Source organism: Geotrypetes seraphini, chromosome 6, assembly GCF_902459505.1.
Source record: "Geotrypetes seraphini chromosome 6, aGeoSer1.1, whole genome shotgun sequence".
NCBI lineage: Eukaryota > Metazoa > Chordata > Amphibia > Gymnophiona > Dermophiidae > Geotrypetes > Geotrypetes seraphini.
The window spans coordinates 248,420,965-248,437,086 of NC_047089.1; the positions used below are offsets into that span (position 1 = coordinate 248,420,965).

The 16,122-nt window shown below is 45.7% G+C and overlaps 1 protein-coding gene across 4 annotated transcripts in view; it reads left to right on the forward strand.

Annotated features, from left to right (window-relative positions):
• USP9X (ubiquitin specific peptidase 9 X-linked) overlaps nt 1-16,122 on the forward strand; it is a 589,740-nt gene that overhangs the window by 48,800 nt on the left and 524,818 nt on the right. For all 4 annotated transcript variants that reach the window (XM_033949377.1, XM_033949378.1, XM_033949379.1 and 1 more), the window contains one exon: nt 4,084-4,229. In XM_033949377.1, the coding sequence (XP_033805268.1) occupies nt 4,084-4,229 (146 nt within the window). The remainder of the gene's footprint in view (nt 1-4,083; nt 4,230-16,122) is intronic.

Sequence of the window (16,122 nt, forward strand, 5' to 3'; positions counted from 1 at the left end):
GAATAGAACAATAAACCCATGGGAGCTGCCATGCTATTTGTTTTCTAAACTGTTAACCAAACTGAAACTGTCAATGATAGAAGGAAGATAACACATAGAGGGAGAGAGCAAGTGCCGGGCAAGTCCCTAGCAAGTTTGCTGGCATGACAGTTTCCCTTTAAAAGCCTTCAAAAGCCTCCTGTTCGCCCCTGCAACTTCCTTAAGGGCTAGACTCCACACACGGCCGCATGTGCGAGAGACGTAGTAAAGAGAAAAGGGGTGGGGCCAGAGCGCCGCTGCTTCCCGCTGCGCAGGATGAAGGAGCTGGCACCCTTGTCACACTGATGTCCCGCCATGGCCCCGCTGATGTCCCGGCAGGTTTACTAGTACCGTAAGCACCGTAAGGAGGTAAGGAAGGAGATGTTAGGGCATGTAAAGTAAGGGCATGTAAACCAGTGTTCTTCAACCTTTTTACACCCGTGGACCGGCAGAAATAAAAGAATTATTTTGTGGACCGGCAAACTACTAAGACCGAAATTTTAAAAAACACATTTTCGCCCCATCTCCGCAAGCTCGGTCCCCACAAACCATCTGATCCCATCTGCACAAGCCTCAGTTATGATTTTATATTGAACGTATTTTATTAAAGTATAAAAAGAAACAATATTCTGTACAATTGTCATTTTATAAATATAAATATTCAGAACAAGGACCAACAAAACCCCTGTCTCCCCTCCCCTTCACATATATCCCCTCTACTATCAAGAAAACTGAACAAGCCAAATTATTACAGAATGCTACACAGAAATATCATGCTAACAGAATACTGCAGTCACACATGACAGGAATAGTGTTAGGCTTTGCAGTCCACAGTTATGTCTCTAGCAGGATATATATTTCAAATCTGATATATTGTAATGACAAAATAGAAATAAAATGATTTTTTTCTACCTTTTGTGGTCTCTGCTTTCATCTTCTTTCCACTCTTCCTTCCAGCATCTGCCCATTCCATCCACTGTCTGGCCTCTCCCCCTTCCATATGTATCTGACTTCTTTCTATGCCCCTCTCCCCTTTCCATCCAGCCTGTGCCTCCTCTCTCCTTTTTACATCATTCCAGCTTCACTGCTTTCTTCATTTTTATCTCTCCTACACCAGATCTAGCATCTTTATCCCTCTCTCATTTCTCTGCTGACCCCATTTCCAGCATCAATCTCTCTCTACTTTCTCATTCCTGTCTCTCCCCTTTCCCTCCTCTAATCTCCCTGCCAGCTGTTTCCTTCCTTTTTACCTTCTCCCTTCCCTCCTCCCCCCTATCCAACAGTAGCTCTCTTCCCAACTCTTTCCCTCTTCCCCTCCCAGCAGCATCTCTCTTTCTACCTCTCTCCAGGTGCAGTAGCAGCTCTCCCTTTATCCATCAGTTTCCCAGCCTCCAACAGTGGCTTCCTCTCCTTCCAGCAGCTCTCAGTACTTGCCTGCAGCAGTGATTTCCTTAGGCAGCCTTGGGTCCGTTGCCGCCTCTGAGGAAAGGGGAAGTTGCCAAAGTGAATCACTGCCCTGGTAAGTACAGAGCTGCTAGGAGAGGAGACAGCCACTGTTGAAGGCTCCCCATGATCTTACTCCTGCTGTGCCCTGCACATTCGCGACCCCCCCCCCCCCAAGCCGGCAAAAACAGCTTTGCACCGCAGGCCCAGCCGCCCAAGACGAGTCGGAGGCCCCTACCCGCCGCATCCTGCACGTGGGCAGACTCAGCACAAACGCTGCTGATGGCCCCAATCGACACGCTGACCTCCCCGCACACGCTGACCATCTTCTCTCTGCCTGCACTTTCCCCGCGGCCCTCTTCGGCGACTCAGCAGGGGCAGCGATCAAGACAGGCTGCAAATGTCGGGACCTTCCCTCTCTGAGTCCCGCCTATTTTGTTTCAACTTCCTGTTTCCGCATAGGCGAGACTCACAGAGGGAATGACCGCCTGTCTTGATCGCCCGAGGCTGGGAGGAACAGAAGATTTCTGCAAACACCATCGGGGCAGAAAATTTAACGGGTCCATCTCGCCGGTCCTGTGCGGACCGGCAGGAATTTTCTGCGGACCGGCACCGGTCCGCGGACCGGCGGTTGAAGAACTGTGATGTAAACAGTACCCGGCGTATAAGACGACCCCCGACTTTGGGGAGGATTTTAAGGTACTGAAAAGTCGTCTTATACGCCGGCAAATACGGTACTTCCATGTGGCACCATGGCTATAATAACTGCCCAGAGATGCTCTTTACTTTGGAGCATCTTCCTCGTGTGTCCCCGAAGGGATCCAGGGTTTTTTTTTTTTTTTTTTAAGAAAACCATATTGCAGTGCTGGATTGTACCGGATTCCCCCACCTTGTCTCATTGGTGTACTCTCATGATACATCAGGCTTCGATGGAGCGGCTTTCCTTGACATCTTTGGATACACCACAGGGACGTTTTTGTTCTATTTGGGAGCCCTTTTGGCTCACATTGACTCATACAGCTCGTAGTCATTTATTGAACCCATGATTAGTCATGCATTCTGGAAGATGGATTGTTTTGTTTCTGTGGGAATTTTGTGTGGGGGGTTGGGGGGTGGATGGGAGGGTGGGGTGTTGCTGTATTTGTATTGTGAACTTTGGTTGTTTTTGATGTGCTTGCTTATTTGGAAACTTTTCAATAAAAATATTTCTACATAAACTGCTCTTGCTGAATTGCAATTACGTTATTTCTGTAGCTCCCTCATATCTCTCTTCACTTATCTCCCCCTATGCTCCTCCCTGTGATCTGTGTTTGTCAGACGAGCCCCTCTTACCTGTATCCTTCTCTTCCACTGCCAACTCCAGACTTCGTCCCTTCTTTCTTGCAGCGCCGTATGTCTGGAACAGGCTGCCTGAATCAATACGTTGTGCTCCTGCCCTAACAGCTTTCAAATCCAAGCTAAAAGCCGACTTTTTTTTTGAATCTGTTTTCAACTCCTAACTCCCACTCATGGCTGTCAAATACCTATACCTACTGTATCATTTCCTCTAATAATCTCCCCAACCGCGAAATGTCCAGTCTAAATTAGATTATAAGCTCTTCTGAGCAGGGACCATCTATTGTATGTTAAAATGTACAGTGCTGCGTACGCTTTCAGCGCTTTCAGCGCTTTAGAAATAATAAATAGTAGTAGTAGGCTATTATTGGGTGGATATTTCAGCTATAACAGTGTTGGTTATATTTGGGTTCCAGATGATGGGTTCCATTGGCAGTATCTTTCAGGCAGCTCCCTCTCTTCAGGAGGGTGGCTAGGACAAAAGATATGGTTGATAACCTTACATAAATGTTTGAAATCTTATTTTTAGATAGTTGGACTCTCGATTGGAGAACTTTACTTTGCTCTTGCTGTGGGATTTGAGAGCAGTGGGTGGCTGGTTTTGCCACTAGATTTAATTTAGTCTTGCATCCCTCTTATCGGCTTAGGGGCCTCCCCTTCCATTAACCTTTAGGTTTCAGTTATCTGTCGATATGTGTACTGTATTCAACTGTGTAGTCCAAGCTTTGGTTATAGTCAGAGTTCTTCAGGGGTGCAACCCTTTAGACTTTTTACTGGTCATTCAAGGTTGTCTTGTTTTCGTAGAATAAGAACATAAGCAATGCCTCTGCCGGGTCAGACCTGAGGTCCATCGTGCCCAGCAGTCCGCTCACCTTTAGTTTTGTGGCATGGGACTTATTCTCCATGTTCAGATTTCCTGTGCCTACACCACTCCTTGTGTTGGTGATGACAGTGTTGTAATGTCAATGTGTTCTGCCTCCATCTGCTTGATGGGAGCATAACCCACTTGTCAGGATTGGTCTAGCAGGGATGAATAAAAGGAAACTAGCTAGTAAGACCAAATTTCACCATTTTATTTGTTATGGCTGTTTGAAGTACTGTATTTGCTAATTTTGATCCTGCACATACTTAAGATTAACAGCATTGTGTCAGTGGAGCACAATTTTTGAAATAGCCAGAATTATCATCTTGTAGTTAATTTGTTCTCCTATTTAATGCATAAGCACACAGTAAATATTTACTACTGCATCAGAATAATTTAAATGTATTTTCTATTTTCATTTACAGACTTCGTCACCTGATTCTTCTAATGAGAATTCCCCTGTTAGTCCTCCTGATGAGCAGGGTCAAGGGGATGCTCCACCCCAGCTTGAAGATGAAGAGCCAACTTTTCCTCACACTGATCTGGCCAAGTTAGATGATATGATTAATAGGTAATTAACTTTGTTTACATGCCTGGCAGTTTGTTTAATAAAAATACTAATTTTCCTTTTCATTCATCTAAATGTGGAAAGTGTATTAAATGCAAAGAAAGAGATAAAATATCAATACCCCTTTTTCTCAAGCTGCGCTAGAGGTTTTTAGTTCAGGCCAGCAAGGTAAGTACTTTGACGCTCATAGGAATTTTTTTTTATTTTTTTATTTATTTATTTATCATTTTAATGCATCCTATACAAGATGTTTAAGAAATACAGAAATATATAATTCTCTTAGTCATTTTACATACCAAGAATTGAAATTTAAACATCCATATAAATCATATAATACAGTCCACAACTTGAGGAGAAGAGACAAGATGAAAGTAACACCCCTCGGGAAAGGGGAATATACAAAGGAAACAAAAAACTTTAAGAAATGGAGCAGTCAGATCTTACCTATCCAAAATAAAATTAACCGCAATATTATTAACCTGTATCATCCGGTCTGTGTAGAGATACCTTTACCTTCAAGGAAAAAACCTAATTGGGCAGGTTCAAAGAAAATATATTTACTTCCCTGATAAGAAATAAAACATTTACAAGGAAATCGCAACTGAAAACTTGCCCCCAAAGCAATCACCTTTGATCTATATAACAGAAATTCTTTCCTTCTGGACTGCGTCCACCTCGAAACATCAGGAAATATATATATCCTTTCCCCCAAATAGGAAATCTGCTTTAAATTGAAATATAATTTCAGCAACATCTCTTTATCCTGAAGAAATACCAATGAGACCAATAAAGTTGCTCTTCCCTGAATTTCAATATCAGAAGACTGCAGAATAGCAGAAACATCTAATTGAACATTTTCATCCGCTGTAGCTTTTTCTTTCTGCATTTGTTTTATATAGTAAATTCTTTGTATCGGGGGAAGACTTACTTCAGGTACCTTTAAAACATTCAACATAAAGTTCTTAAAGAGTTCTTGAGGAGACATAAACTTGACAACCGGAAAATTAAGAATCCTCAAATTTAAGTTTTTCTGCTGATTTTCCAGGTTTTCAATCTTCCTCAAAATCATTATCTTTTCTGTTGTTTGTTTGGTAATCAAATTCTTAGTCTCTATTGTTACTTTATCCAAATTTTTTAATTCAACTTGGTGTTGCTGGGTAATAGTCTCTAAGGAGCTTATCCTGGAGGTAGAATTCTGAGTCATAGTAACAAAGTTAGAACATACCAGGTGAAGATTCTCAATTGCAGACCAGATGGAGTCCAGGGTAACAGCCTGTGGTTTCACCAACGGTCCAAGGAGGGGGACATCAGCCGACCCAAGCACGGCTCCTGCTCCAGCGTTGGAAATCTGGGCTCCTGCAACCTCCCCACCGCTGGTCACCGACGGCTCCTCTCCCCCAGAACGCTGCCTTTCCAACGTCGGGATCAGCGTATCTGCTGCGTGTTCGACTTCCGGGTCAACTACAGAGAGAGAGCAAGCCTCACCCCACACTCCGGGGGAGCCCTCCCGCCAGCTCCGCTGCAACGCAGATTCTCCGGGAATAGGAGGGGTGTGCGGTCCTCGCGGGCTCAGAGAGAGCGACATCTCTCCGTCCAAGCTGTGGATTTCCCGTTCCACAGCAGCGGAAACACCCGATATGGAAGTAGGGACTGTGTAAGCTGTCATCACAGTCTGCCTCGGCGTCGAGAAGCCCGGGGTAGGTGGAGGGATACCCCTCGGTTTCCCTCTTCTTTTAGGCATAGAAATATCTTTATTAAGACGTGAAAATGAAGAAATTTTCCCTTCAGAACGGGAGTGCTTCTCTCAGCGTCCTGCTCCAGACCCATAGGAATTTTATGAGGGATACAGATAAATATTAAAAATAATATGCTTGAAAGAAAACTCTTTAAATCCAACATTGCTGACATTTTGGACCAAATATCTAACCAGAAAGAATAAACATTACATTCAGAAATTATGTCCCTTTATGACATTTACATGAGCAAATATGTTCAAGACCGTAAGGTGGACATGGTTTTGAAAAAGCAGTTTGAAGCATTTGCTCTGGGGATCAAGACTATTGCTTCTCAGGTCTGTCACACCAGACTGCGGCAGCAACCCTCTGCAGAGGAAGATTCCTGCCTCCAGCTTCTGCTGGAAGAGGTGGATTACGTGGCGGATGCCTTATATAAACTTTTATCAGTCATGAGCAAGGTGTCTGCTTGCAGGATGCTCTGGATCCAGCAATGGGCAAGCGACTCAGTGTCCAAGGTGACCTTGAGCAGGCTGATGTTCAAGGGACAAATGCTTTTCAGTAAGGGCTTTGATGACCTTATGGCCAGTATAGTAAATCAGTGTTTCTCCACTTCTTCAAACCCAAGTACCCCTAAGTCTTAACAAATATCAAACGATTACCCTTGGCCAACAACCACCCAAGCCCTGCCCCAAACCCTGCCCCATAATAGTTTTTCCAGTCATAATACATAATGGTAACCACAAAATTAAACTACACAAAGCAAGGTAGTAGTATCTGCGTAACTCAGATTGCTGATGGGTCTTCCACCTATTTTCACCATCTTCCTCATGATTACTTCTGCATAGAGGTTGAAAAGAAAAGGATGCATCCTTGTCTTGTACCCTTTTTGATCTTGAACCATTCTGTATCTGCATACCTGGTTTGCACTGTAGTTTCTTGATTGTAGTAGAGCAATCTGATTAATCTGATCAGGTGTGCTGGCATAATAATTTTATTCTTGTATACCGCCAAAGCCATAATAGTTCAAGGCAGTTTACAATAAGAAAAGCTGGACAATCAGCGATGATAGGCACAATGAAAAGTCAATTGAATACATGTAAGCAGGATACAGAGATAAGAGGAGCTGGAACAATCAGCGCACGATCAGTGAAAATAGGCACACTGTAAAGTCGTCAAGTATATGTAAGCAGAGTACTAAGAAGGCTTGAGAGTTCTTAAATACAAATCGGTTAGAGCAGGGGTAGGGAACTCCGGTCATCGAGAGCCGTATTCCAGTCGGGTTTTCAGGATTTCCCCAATGAATATGCATGAGATCTATGTGCATGCACTGCTTTCAATGCATATTCATTGGGGAAATCCTGAAAACCCGACTGGAATACGACTCGAGGACCGGAGTTCCCTACCCCTGGGTTAGAGTATAAAAGGGAAGGGCTTTAAGAGTTCTTAGGTTACAAATTTGTTGTACAAGTTTGTTTTTACTAGTTTTTCTAAAACTTAGATAGGATGAGGAGTGTGTAATAATGTTACCAAGCCAATTGTTCAGATGACCTGCTTGGAAAGCGAGTGTTCTGTCCAAGTATCTTTTATATCGGCAGGCCTTTATAGATGGATGGATAAACATGTGGACTTTGCGTGTAGGCCTGCGTGTAGTATGGCTCTTTGGACTGGTTTGAGCAGCTCTGAAGGGATTCCATCAATGCCAGGTGCTTTCTTGTTTGACAGCTGCCTCAGCGCCCAATTCTCTTCACTTTCCAATAGATCTGGTTCTGCTTCCTCTTGACCCTCAAGCTCATGGGGTGGTCTTCCGATAGTTAAAAGTGGTGCGCAGTGAGTTGGAACTGCTTGCTGTGGACAGGATGCAGTTTCATCTTCAGCTCTTGTGCCAAAAATACTTTGAAGGCAGTAATAAGGCGAGCAGGTTGGTGGCTCATAGACTACGGACGCGCTGCACTCGTAATAATATTTTGTTACTCTGTGGTAAAGGGGGAGGATTGTGAGGAGGAGATTCGAGCTCGTTTTGTGGATTTTTATCAGCACCTGTACACGCCAGAGACTGTTCTGGATAGTGATCGGGTTGCGGACTATTTGCATTCTGCTAATTTAGGGAAAATTGCTGTTCCTGATGCTTTGTGTTTGGATTGACCTATTTCACCTATTGAGGTGGTCCAGGCTCTTAAGACTATGAAGATTTGGAAGTCACCTGGCCTGTATGGCTTTACTGTAAAGTTTTACAAGTGTTTCAGTGATTTTGCTTTTTCTGCCACTGCTTCAACTTTTTAATATGTGGCAGCCTTGCCCTTCTTTATGAGATTGACAGATATAACCATCTTGCCTAAGGAGGGGAAGGATCCAACTTTGTGTGCCTCCTATCATCCCATTTTGCTTTTGGAAGTCATAAGATTTTAGTTGATTGTTTGAGCTGGATACTCAGATTGAATGATCCTGATCAATCGGGCTTTGTGGTAGGAGGGCAGGTGGGGGATAATGTTAGGCGGATGGTAGATTTGATGGAGCGGGTTCGTAGGTTGCGGCAGCCCATGGTATTCTTATCGATTGACGCAGAGAAGGCCTTCGACCGTGTGTCATGGCTGTTTCTCTTTAAGGTTTTAGAAGCTATTGGGCTGGGGCCTCGCATGTTAGCCTGGATTTGGGTGTTGTATACAAACCCCTTGGGGTTTATTAAGGTGAATGGGAGTTACTCTGCCCCCTTTCTTTTGTTTTGTGGAACTCGACAGGGTTGTCCCCTCTCTCCTCTCTTATTTGCTCTGGTGGTGGACTCTCAGGCGCAATGGGTTTGGGCACATCCAGGCTGGGGTTCGGATGGCTGCAGGGGAGTACAGATTGAGTTTGTTTGCTGATGATCTTCTCTTTATTCTTCAGGAGCCAGTGATATCTTTGGGAGCGGTGTTGGAGGAGCTTTCTACCTATGGGGCTGTTTCTGGCTTTACTGAAAGTCACTTTATCAGAGGTGGAGGTGGGGTCTTACGGGGGCTTTTCCCTTTTCCCTGGGTTAAAAAATGTATGCGCTATTTGGGGGGTCTGTTTTGCTCCAGTAGGAGGGGATCTTTGAGTTGAACTATGTCCCTCTGCTTCGTCAAATTCATATTGATTTGGATAGGTGGGAAGGGATGTATTTTTCTTGGCTAGGTTGCATGGAAGTAGTGAAGATGATGATACTCCCTTGTCGTCTTTTTCTTTTTCAGACTCTTCCTTTGTGGGTGCCTCGCTCTACTTTGGAGGGGGGTGCAGCGTAGATTGTCTTCCTTTATTTGGGCGCTTAGACAACAGCGGATGATCCTGCAGGTGCTCTGTTGGCTCCGGGGCAGGGGGGGCTGTCAGTGCAGAATGTGGCTAAATATTATCAGGCTGCCCAGTTGCGGGCTGTGCTTGAATAGCAGGCACAGGACTGTAAGTCTTGGTTGGCCATTGAGCAGAAGGAGTTGGCTTCTCTACTTCTCTTGCACCTGCTGTAGCTCCCAGGGAGCCGTCGCATGGCGGGAGCTCTTTTCTCAGTCTGTGTGACTCTGAGGATGTGGAAGATGGTTCAGGGTTTGTTGTTGGATGGTAGGAAATATTCGTGGTTTGCCCCCCTTTGCTATAATTCAGAGTTTCAGCCAGGAAAGGATGGGGGAGTGTTTGTGGCCTGGGAGGCAAAATGGTTGGTGTTTTGGACAATTTTGGGATCCTGATCGGAGGGACATTTGCCCATTTCCTGAGTTATGTGATCGCTATGGGTTGTTACCCTGGGATCTTTTCCCATATTTGCAGGTGAAGCATTATCTTCAGTCATCAGGCCTTCTCCGGGATTTGGCGGGGGAAAGACTATATTTGAACAGATGGTAGAGCCCTGTGCTCCGGAAGGGTGCTATATCCTCCTTGTATCGGTGCTTGGTTACTGGGTGTGGGTCTCTTCTCCCCTACGTGGTGGCTTGGGAGCATGATTTGGGGTGGGAGTGGATTTGGTCTCAAGGCTCTATGGGTATTGCTATTCCCCTTGTTGAGAATGGGTGTAAGATATTAATGCGTTGGTATTACACCCCGGTGCTGTTTGCGAAAATGGGGGGGGGGGGTGAGTGTTGGACGGGTTGTGGTATGATCGGCTCCTTTTTGCATATGTGGTAGGACTGCTCCTGGCTTTGAGAGTTTTGATCTGCTTGTATTAGCTTGTTGCATGCTATCTTGGAAAGTCAGACATGGATTGGGTGATAGATGGTGCTTCTTTGCATTTTTGACCCCTCTATGCCTAAGGGGGCAGTGAATTTTTGTAAATTATTTTTCAAAGCAGTCAGACTGGTGCTGGCTGCTTGCAAGAAGCGGCCTGATGAGCCTAATTGGAGACTGGTTGTTGACAAATTGCACCATTGGCATGTTTTGTACAAACTCACAGCCCTTAAGTGGGGTACTTTGCACAAATTCAATAGTATTTGGCGCTGGTTTGAATGCTGGCTGGGTTTTGAGGGAGATGGGAGCTCTGTTTTCTTTTTCTTTTCTACTTCTCTAGTTTTCCTGCCATTGTTGTTTGTTGGGGTTTCGTTTGCTGGGAGCCTGACTGGGAAGGTGGTGGGGTGGGTGCTGGGAGGGTTTGGTAGTTTAAGCTTTGCTGGTTCTTGTTTTCAGGGGATTGGATGGGGACTGTACTGTTTGGTGGTTCATTGCTTTGTGATGCCTACATGGTGGACTTGTTGTGCATTCGTATTGTACTGTTTTCATTGCAATTTGTAGTCTGTTGTTGTTTTTTTGTGTTTTTTTCCTTGCAATGTATCTTGGTATGATTTCTGGCCAATAAAAACTTTTCAAGTAAAAAAAAAAAAAGAATATTGCCCAAGTGCCTCTGGTTGGTCTTTAAGAGCATCTTGCTGGCATGGGGGATCAGGGCGATTGTTCTACAGTCTGTACAGTCCCTGGCGTCTCCTTTCTTCAACAGTGGGATAACTGATCTTTTCTAGTCCTTTGGACTTATGCAGGTCCTCCAGATCTTCTGGCATAGAGCTGTCTGTATGGCTCTTTGGACTGGTTTGAGCAGCTCTGCAGGGATTCCATCAATGCCAGGTGCTTTCTTGTTTGGCAGCTGCCTCAGCACCCAATTCCCTTCACTTTCCAATAGGTCTGGTTCTACTTCCTCTTGACCCTCAAGCTCTTCAGGGTAGTCAGGAGGCAGAAAGAGATACATTCTCAAAACAGACACATTTTAATCACTAAATTGAAAATAAAATCATTTCTCCTACCTCTGTTTGGTGATTTTTATTTTTCTAATCATCTTTTCCCAGTCTCTGGTTGCACTTTCTTCTGTCTGTCCTCTTAACTGTGTTTCCAGGGCTGCCTTATCCATTGGCTGTTTTTCTCTCCTTCACTTTCTGCCCTAAATCCATCTTTGATATCTTTTACAATTCAATTTTTTTTTCCAATTTTTCTGCTTTCTTCTCAAAATCTACTTTTCCATGTCTTATCTTTCTTTCTCTCTCCTCTCCCTTGCTCTGGCATATCTCTCTCCTTCCATCCCTCTTTCTGTGGTTCAACATCTCTCTCCTTCCCTCCCACCTTCAGTGGTCAGACATCTTTCTCCTTCCTTCCCCCCCTTCTAGCAGTCTGACATCTCTCTCTCCTTCCTGCAGTCTGGCATTTGGCATCTCTCTCCTCTCTCCCTTCCTGCAGTCTGGCATCTCTCTCCTCTCTCCCTTCCTACCTAGTAGTGGCATCCTGGAAGGTAAGGGTGGTAGGTCTGTTTTGTTTCAGAGCACATAAGTGGTTCCAGTTCACTTAAGGCTCATCCTAGTGTGACCAGGTTTTTCAGGGGTGCGCTTCATTTGTAGCTGCCCCTGTGTCAGTTTTTTCCAACATGGATCCTCAATGTGGTGCTCAAAGATCTTGCTGCAGCTCCTTTTGAGCTGCTCAAACATATTTCTCTTCTGGATCTTACAGTCAAGACAGTTCAGCCAGATGTGTATTGGAGTTGTGGGCGTGTTTTTTTTGTGTTTGTTTTTTTGTAAAGAACCCTTTCTCGGGATCTCAGAGGCTGGTGTATTCCCCTGGATCGTTACTTCCTTTCTTCCGAAAGTGGTTTCAAAATTTCATATCAGCCAGGAAGTTCTCTGCCTGCTTTTCATTCTACTCGATCAGATATAAGGATAGGATCTTGTGGAAACTAGATGTCTGCAGAGTTTTGCTACACTACTTGGAGAGGACCAGTGACTTCTGTTTTTCTGACCATCTGTTTATCTTTACTAGCCAGTCCAGGCGGGGTTGGCTGCCATCTAAGGCCTCTATTGCCAGATTAATTCGCATGGTGATTTTGTCGACTTGCATTGCCTATGGACGGCAACCGCTGGTATCTCTCAAACCTCATTCAACCAGAGATGTCACCACCTCATGGGTGGAGTCTCGAGCGATTAATCTGGCTGAAATTTGTAGAGTGGCCACTTGGTTGTCTCTTCATACCTTTACCAGATTTTACAGAGTGGAAGTGGCAGCTCGGTCTAAATTTGAATTTTGGGGCCTCAGTGTTGCAGGCAGTCTCTTCTGTCTCACCCTAGATGTTGCCATTGGTATTTCATCTTTTGTATGGATTCCGAAAGGGATGTAACAGAATGGACGATTAGGTTCTTACCTTTGTTAATCTTCTTTCTCTAAGTTCCTTATGGAATCAATATGTCCCGCCCTATGTCTTCTCTTTCTCAGTGTTGCCTGCTTGTTTCTGCCTTGGAATTTTCACTCTTTATGCTTCATTATCTTCCAGCCAGCAGACAAGCCCTGTGGGGGATTCTGCTGTATGAACGAATACGTGTCTCTCGAAGGCAGGTTTCAGTTTGTATTTGTAGCACACAACAGGTTGAATCCATGTTGTTAACCATGTCCTTTCCTATGTTTATTGTTGCCTGTTGACTGAATTCTTTTATTTTGCGGAGCAGAACAGAATGCTGTTGTATGGCAGGGTGCTTCCCTGTGCCTCCTTTCTATGCTTTGTTCCAGTAATTTTTAGTGGCTTTTGGAATTCACTACAGCACTGTTCTTCAACCACCGGTCCGTGGACCGGTGCCAGTCCGCAGAAAATTCCTGCCGGTCCGCACAGGGCCAGCAAGATCGAGCTACAGGGCTGGTGAGGAGATGGGGAGCCTCCAACAGTGGCTTTCTTCCCTCCCAGCAGCTGTCAGTACTTACCAGTGCAGCGATTCAGGAAGACAGCATTGGGGCTTTTGCTGAGTCGCGGCTGCCTCTGATGAGGCAACTTCCTCTTTCCTCAGAGGTGGCATGACCCATCAAAGGACACAAGGCTGCTTTAGTGAATCGCTGCTCTGGCAAGTACTGAGCTGCTGGGAGGGGAGAAAGCCACTGTTAGAGGCTGGGAAGCTGCTGGAGAAGGGGAAAAAAAGGGACAGCTGCTACTGGACCTGGAGAGAGGGAGAAGGAGAGATTGCTGCTGGGAGGGGAGGAGGGAAAGTAGTTTGGGAAGCTGCTGGACAAGAGGAAAAAATGGATAACTGCTACTGGATCTGGAGAGAGGGAGAAGGAGAGATGCTGCTGGGAGGGGAGGAGGGAAAGGGAAGGGAAGAGAGTTACTGCTGGATAGGGGGAGGAGGGAAGGGAGAAGGAAAAAGGAAGGAAACAGCTGGCAGGGAGATTAGAGGAGGGGAAGGGGAGAGACAGGAATGAGAAAGTAGAGAGATGGGAAGGGGTCAGCAGAGAAATAGAGAGGGACAAAGATGATAATAATAATAATAACAACAGTTTATATACCGTGAAGTTCTATGCGGTTTACAAAGATTAAAAGATGGTACAAATTGATTGAACTTAACAAAGGTGGAAGAAAGTGGTTAATAGGTCAAGAGAACCGTTATTGAAGAGAAAGAGTTGTATGGGTCAGTTGTCTAGATACTTCAGGAACAGATGTGTTTTTAGGCGCTTCCTGAATTCCTCATAAGTAGTGGGCGAAAGCAATTGTTCTAGATCTTTACCCCATAATGCTGCCTGATGTGAGAGAAGGTGTTGATGGTGTTTTTTGAGTTTACATCCTCTAACTGGGGTGAAACGAAGTTCGAATGTGAGCTTCTCTTATGCCTGTTGGCAGAGAAGGAAAAAAGGTCAGTTATGTATTTAGGGGCTAGTCCGTATAGTACTTTAAAGCAGAAGCAGGTGAACTTAAACTTTACGCGTGCCTCCATCAGTAACCAGTGTAGCTGTCGGTAGTAAGGTGTCACGTGATCAAACTTCCTCAGCCCGAAAATTAGTCTGACCGCTGCATTTTTCATTAATTGTAATCATCGCATATTCTTTTGAGAAATTGCTAAATAGGTGATGATACAGTAATCAAGTTGACTCAGTACGAGGGATTGTACCAGAATTCTGAATGTTGACATATCGAAATATGCTCTAATGCAGGGGTGCCCAACACGTCGATCGCGATCGACAGGTTGTTCGCTCAGGCGACCCCAGTCGATCGCAGAGCGGGTTCCCTTCTTCCCTTCTTTTTTTTTCCCATCCTGATTGGCCCGCCTCTTGAAGAACGCCGGCCAATCAGAGTGCTGGACGGGCGGGGTGAAGGGTCGGTGGGGGATGGAGCTCAGTGCACCACAAGAAATAGAAGCATCTGTAATGATTGAGGTAAGAGCCGAGGCCTAGTGCTGCCCGATATACAATTTAAAACCCCCCAAAATCGGCCTCCCAATCAGTGGCGTACCTGGGGGGGGGGGGGGGGGGCGTCCGCCCCCGCCCCGGGTGCACGGCTTGGAGGGATGCACAGCCGTCCGGTCCTCCTGCCCTTCCTTTCTCCCGGTCCGCGCTCGGGGCTCGCACCTGCCTGGTCCTGTTCCGCCACCCAAATGGTGCTGTTGGTTATCGCCAGACTCGCGGGAGTTGACGGCACCATTCGAGCGTCGGTGCGGGACCAGGCAGGCGCGAGCCCCGAGCGCGGACCGGGGGAAAGGAAGGGCAGGATGACCCGGACCTGGCCAGCTGTGCACCCCTTCTAAATCCATTGTACTTGTCTTTTATTCAGTTCCACTAATGAGCATTGTGACACATGGGGCAGTTCTTGGAGGTATGTCTCTTCTGCATTTCTTTGTTTTCCTGTGCCTAAGTATTCTATTAATTTAACTTCCTTGATCCTGTGGGGATCTCCAAAGGGGACGAATGGGAGACAGCCGGTGGCAGGTAGTACTTTAGCAATTCTTGCAGGTTGCCATAGGCCTCAGGTCTTCCCTTTGCCTGGTCCTGCCTCTCCTCTGAGTCAGAGACAGGATTGGGGCAGAGGGAAGACAGCTCCTGAGGCCTATGGCAACCTGCAAGGATCGCTAAAGTACCAGCGATCCTCTCTGCAGACTGCTCTCTGCTGGAATTAGGTAAATGGATGTGGGGAGGGCAGGCTTTCGGGAGAGGGGGGTGCAGTCCTTCAAGAGGTAGTGCAGGCCTTCAGGGGGGGGAGTCAACCTTTGGGGGGGAATGTGCAGACCTTCAAGGGGGGGGGTCAGGCCTTCGGGGGAGGAGGGTGTAAAGTGAAACACATGTACATTTCTTTTTCTGGGGGCCCTGGTGTAGAAGTACATGGAGGGAGGGAGAGAAGGGGTTCAAAGAGACGTACATATGCCGGACTTTGGGGAAAAGAAATAATGGGTCTTAAAAATAGAGGAGAGGGAGAGAGATGGTGGACAATGGGATTTAGGGAGGGAAGGAACAGACAGGGAAGAAGTTGGAAACAAGGGATGGTATGGAGGGAGGAATAGAGATACTGGATAGGAAGGTAATTGGGAAGAGAAAGGGAGAGATGGTGGACCCTGGGGGGTGGGGAAGGAGGGAGAGATGAAGGATGAAAGGGTAGTTGAGAACAGGTGGATCTGTGGATGGTGATGAAAAAAAAGGAAAGATGCCAGACTTGGGGGGAGGGAAGGGAAACAGAAGGGTTGGACAGAGATGGAAGATGGATGGTTAGCATGGTGAAAGAAGAAAACAACAAATGGGCAGGAGACCCTGGCAAGTGAGTTATCAGAAGACAACCAGAGCCTGAGACCAACAAGATTTGAATAATGTCCAGACAGCAAAGGTAGTAAAAATGATTTTATTTTCAATTTAGTGATCAAAATGTGGCCATTTTGAGAATTTAAATCTGCAGTCTATATTTTGCACTATGGCCCCCTTTTACTAAACCACAATAGCGTTTTTTAGCGCAGGGA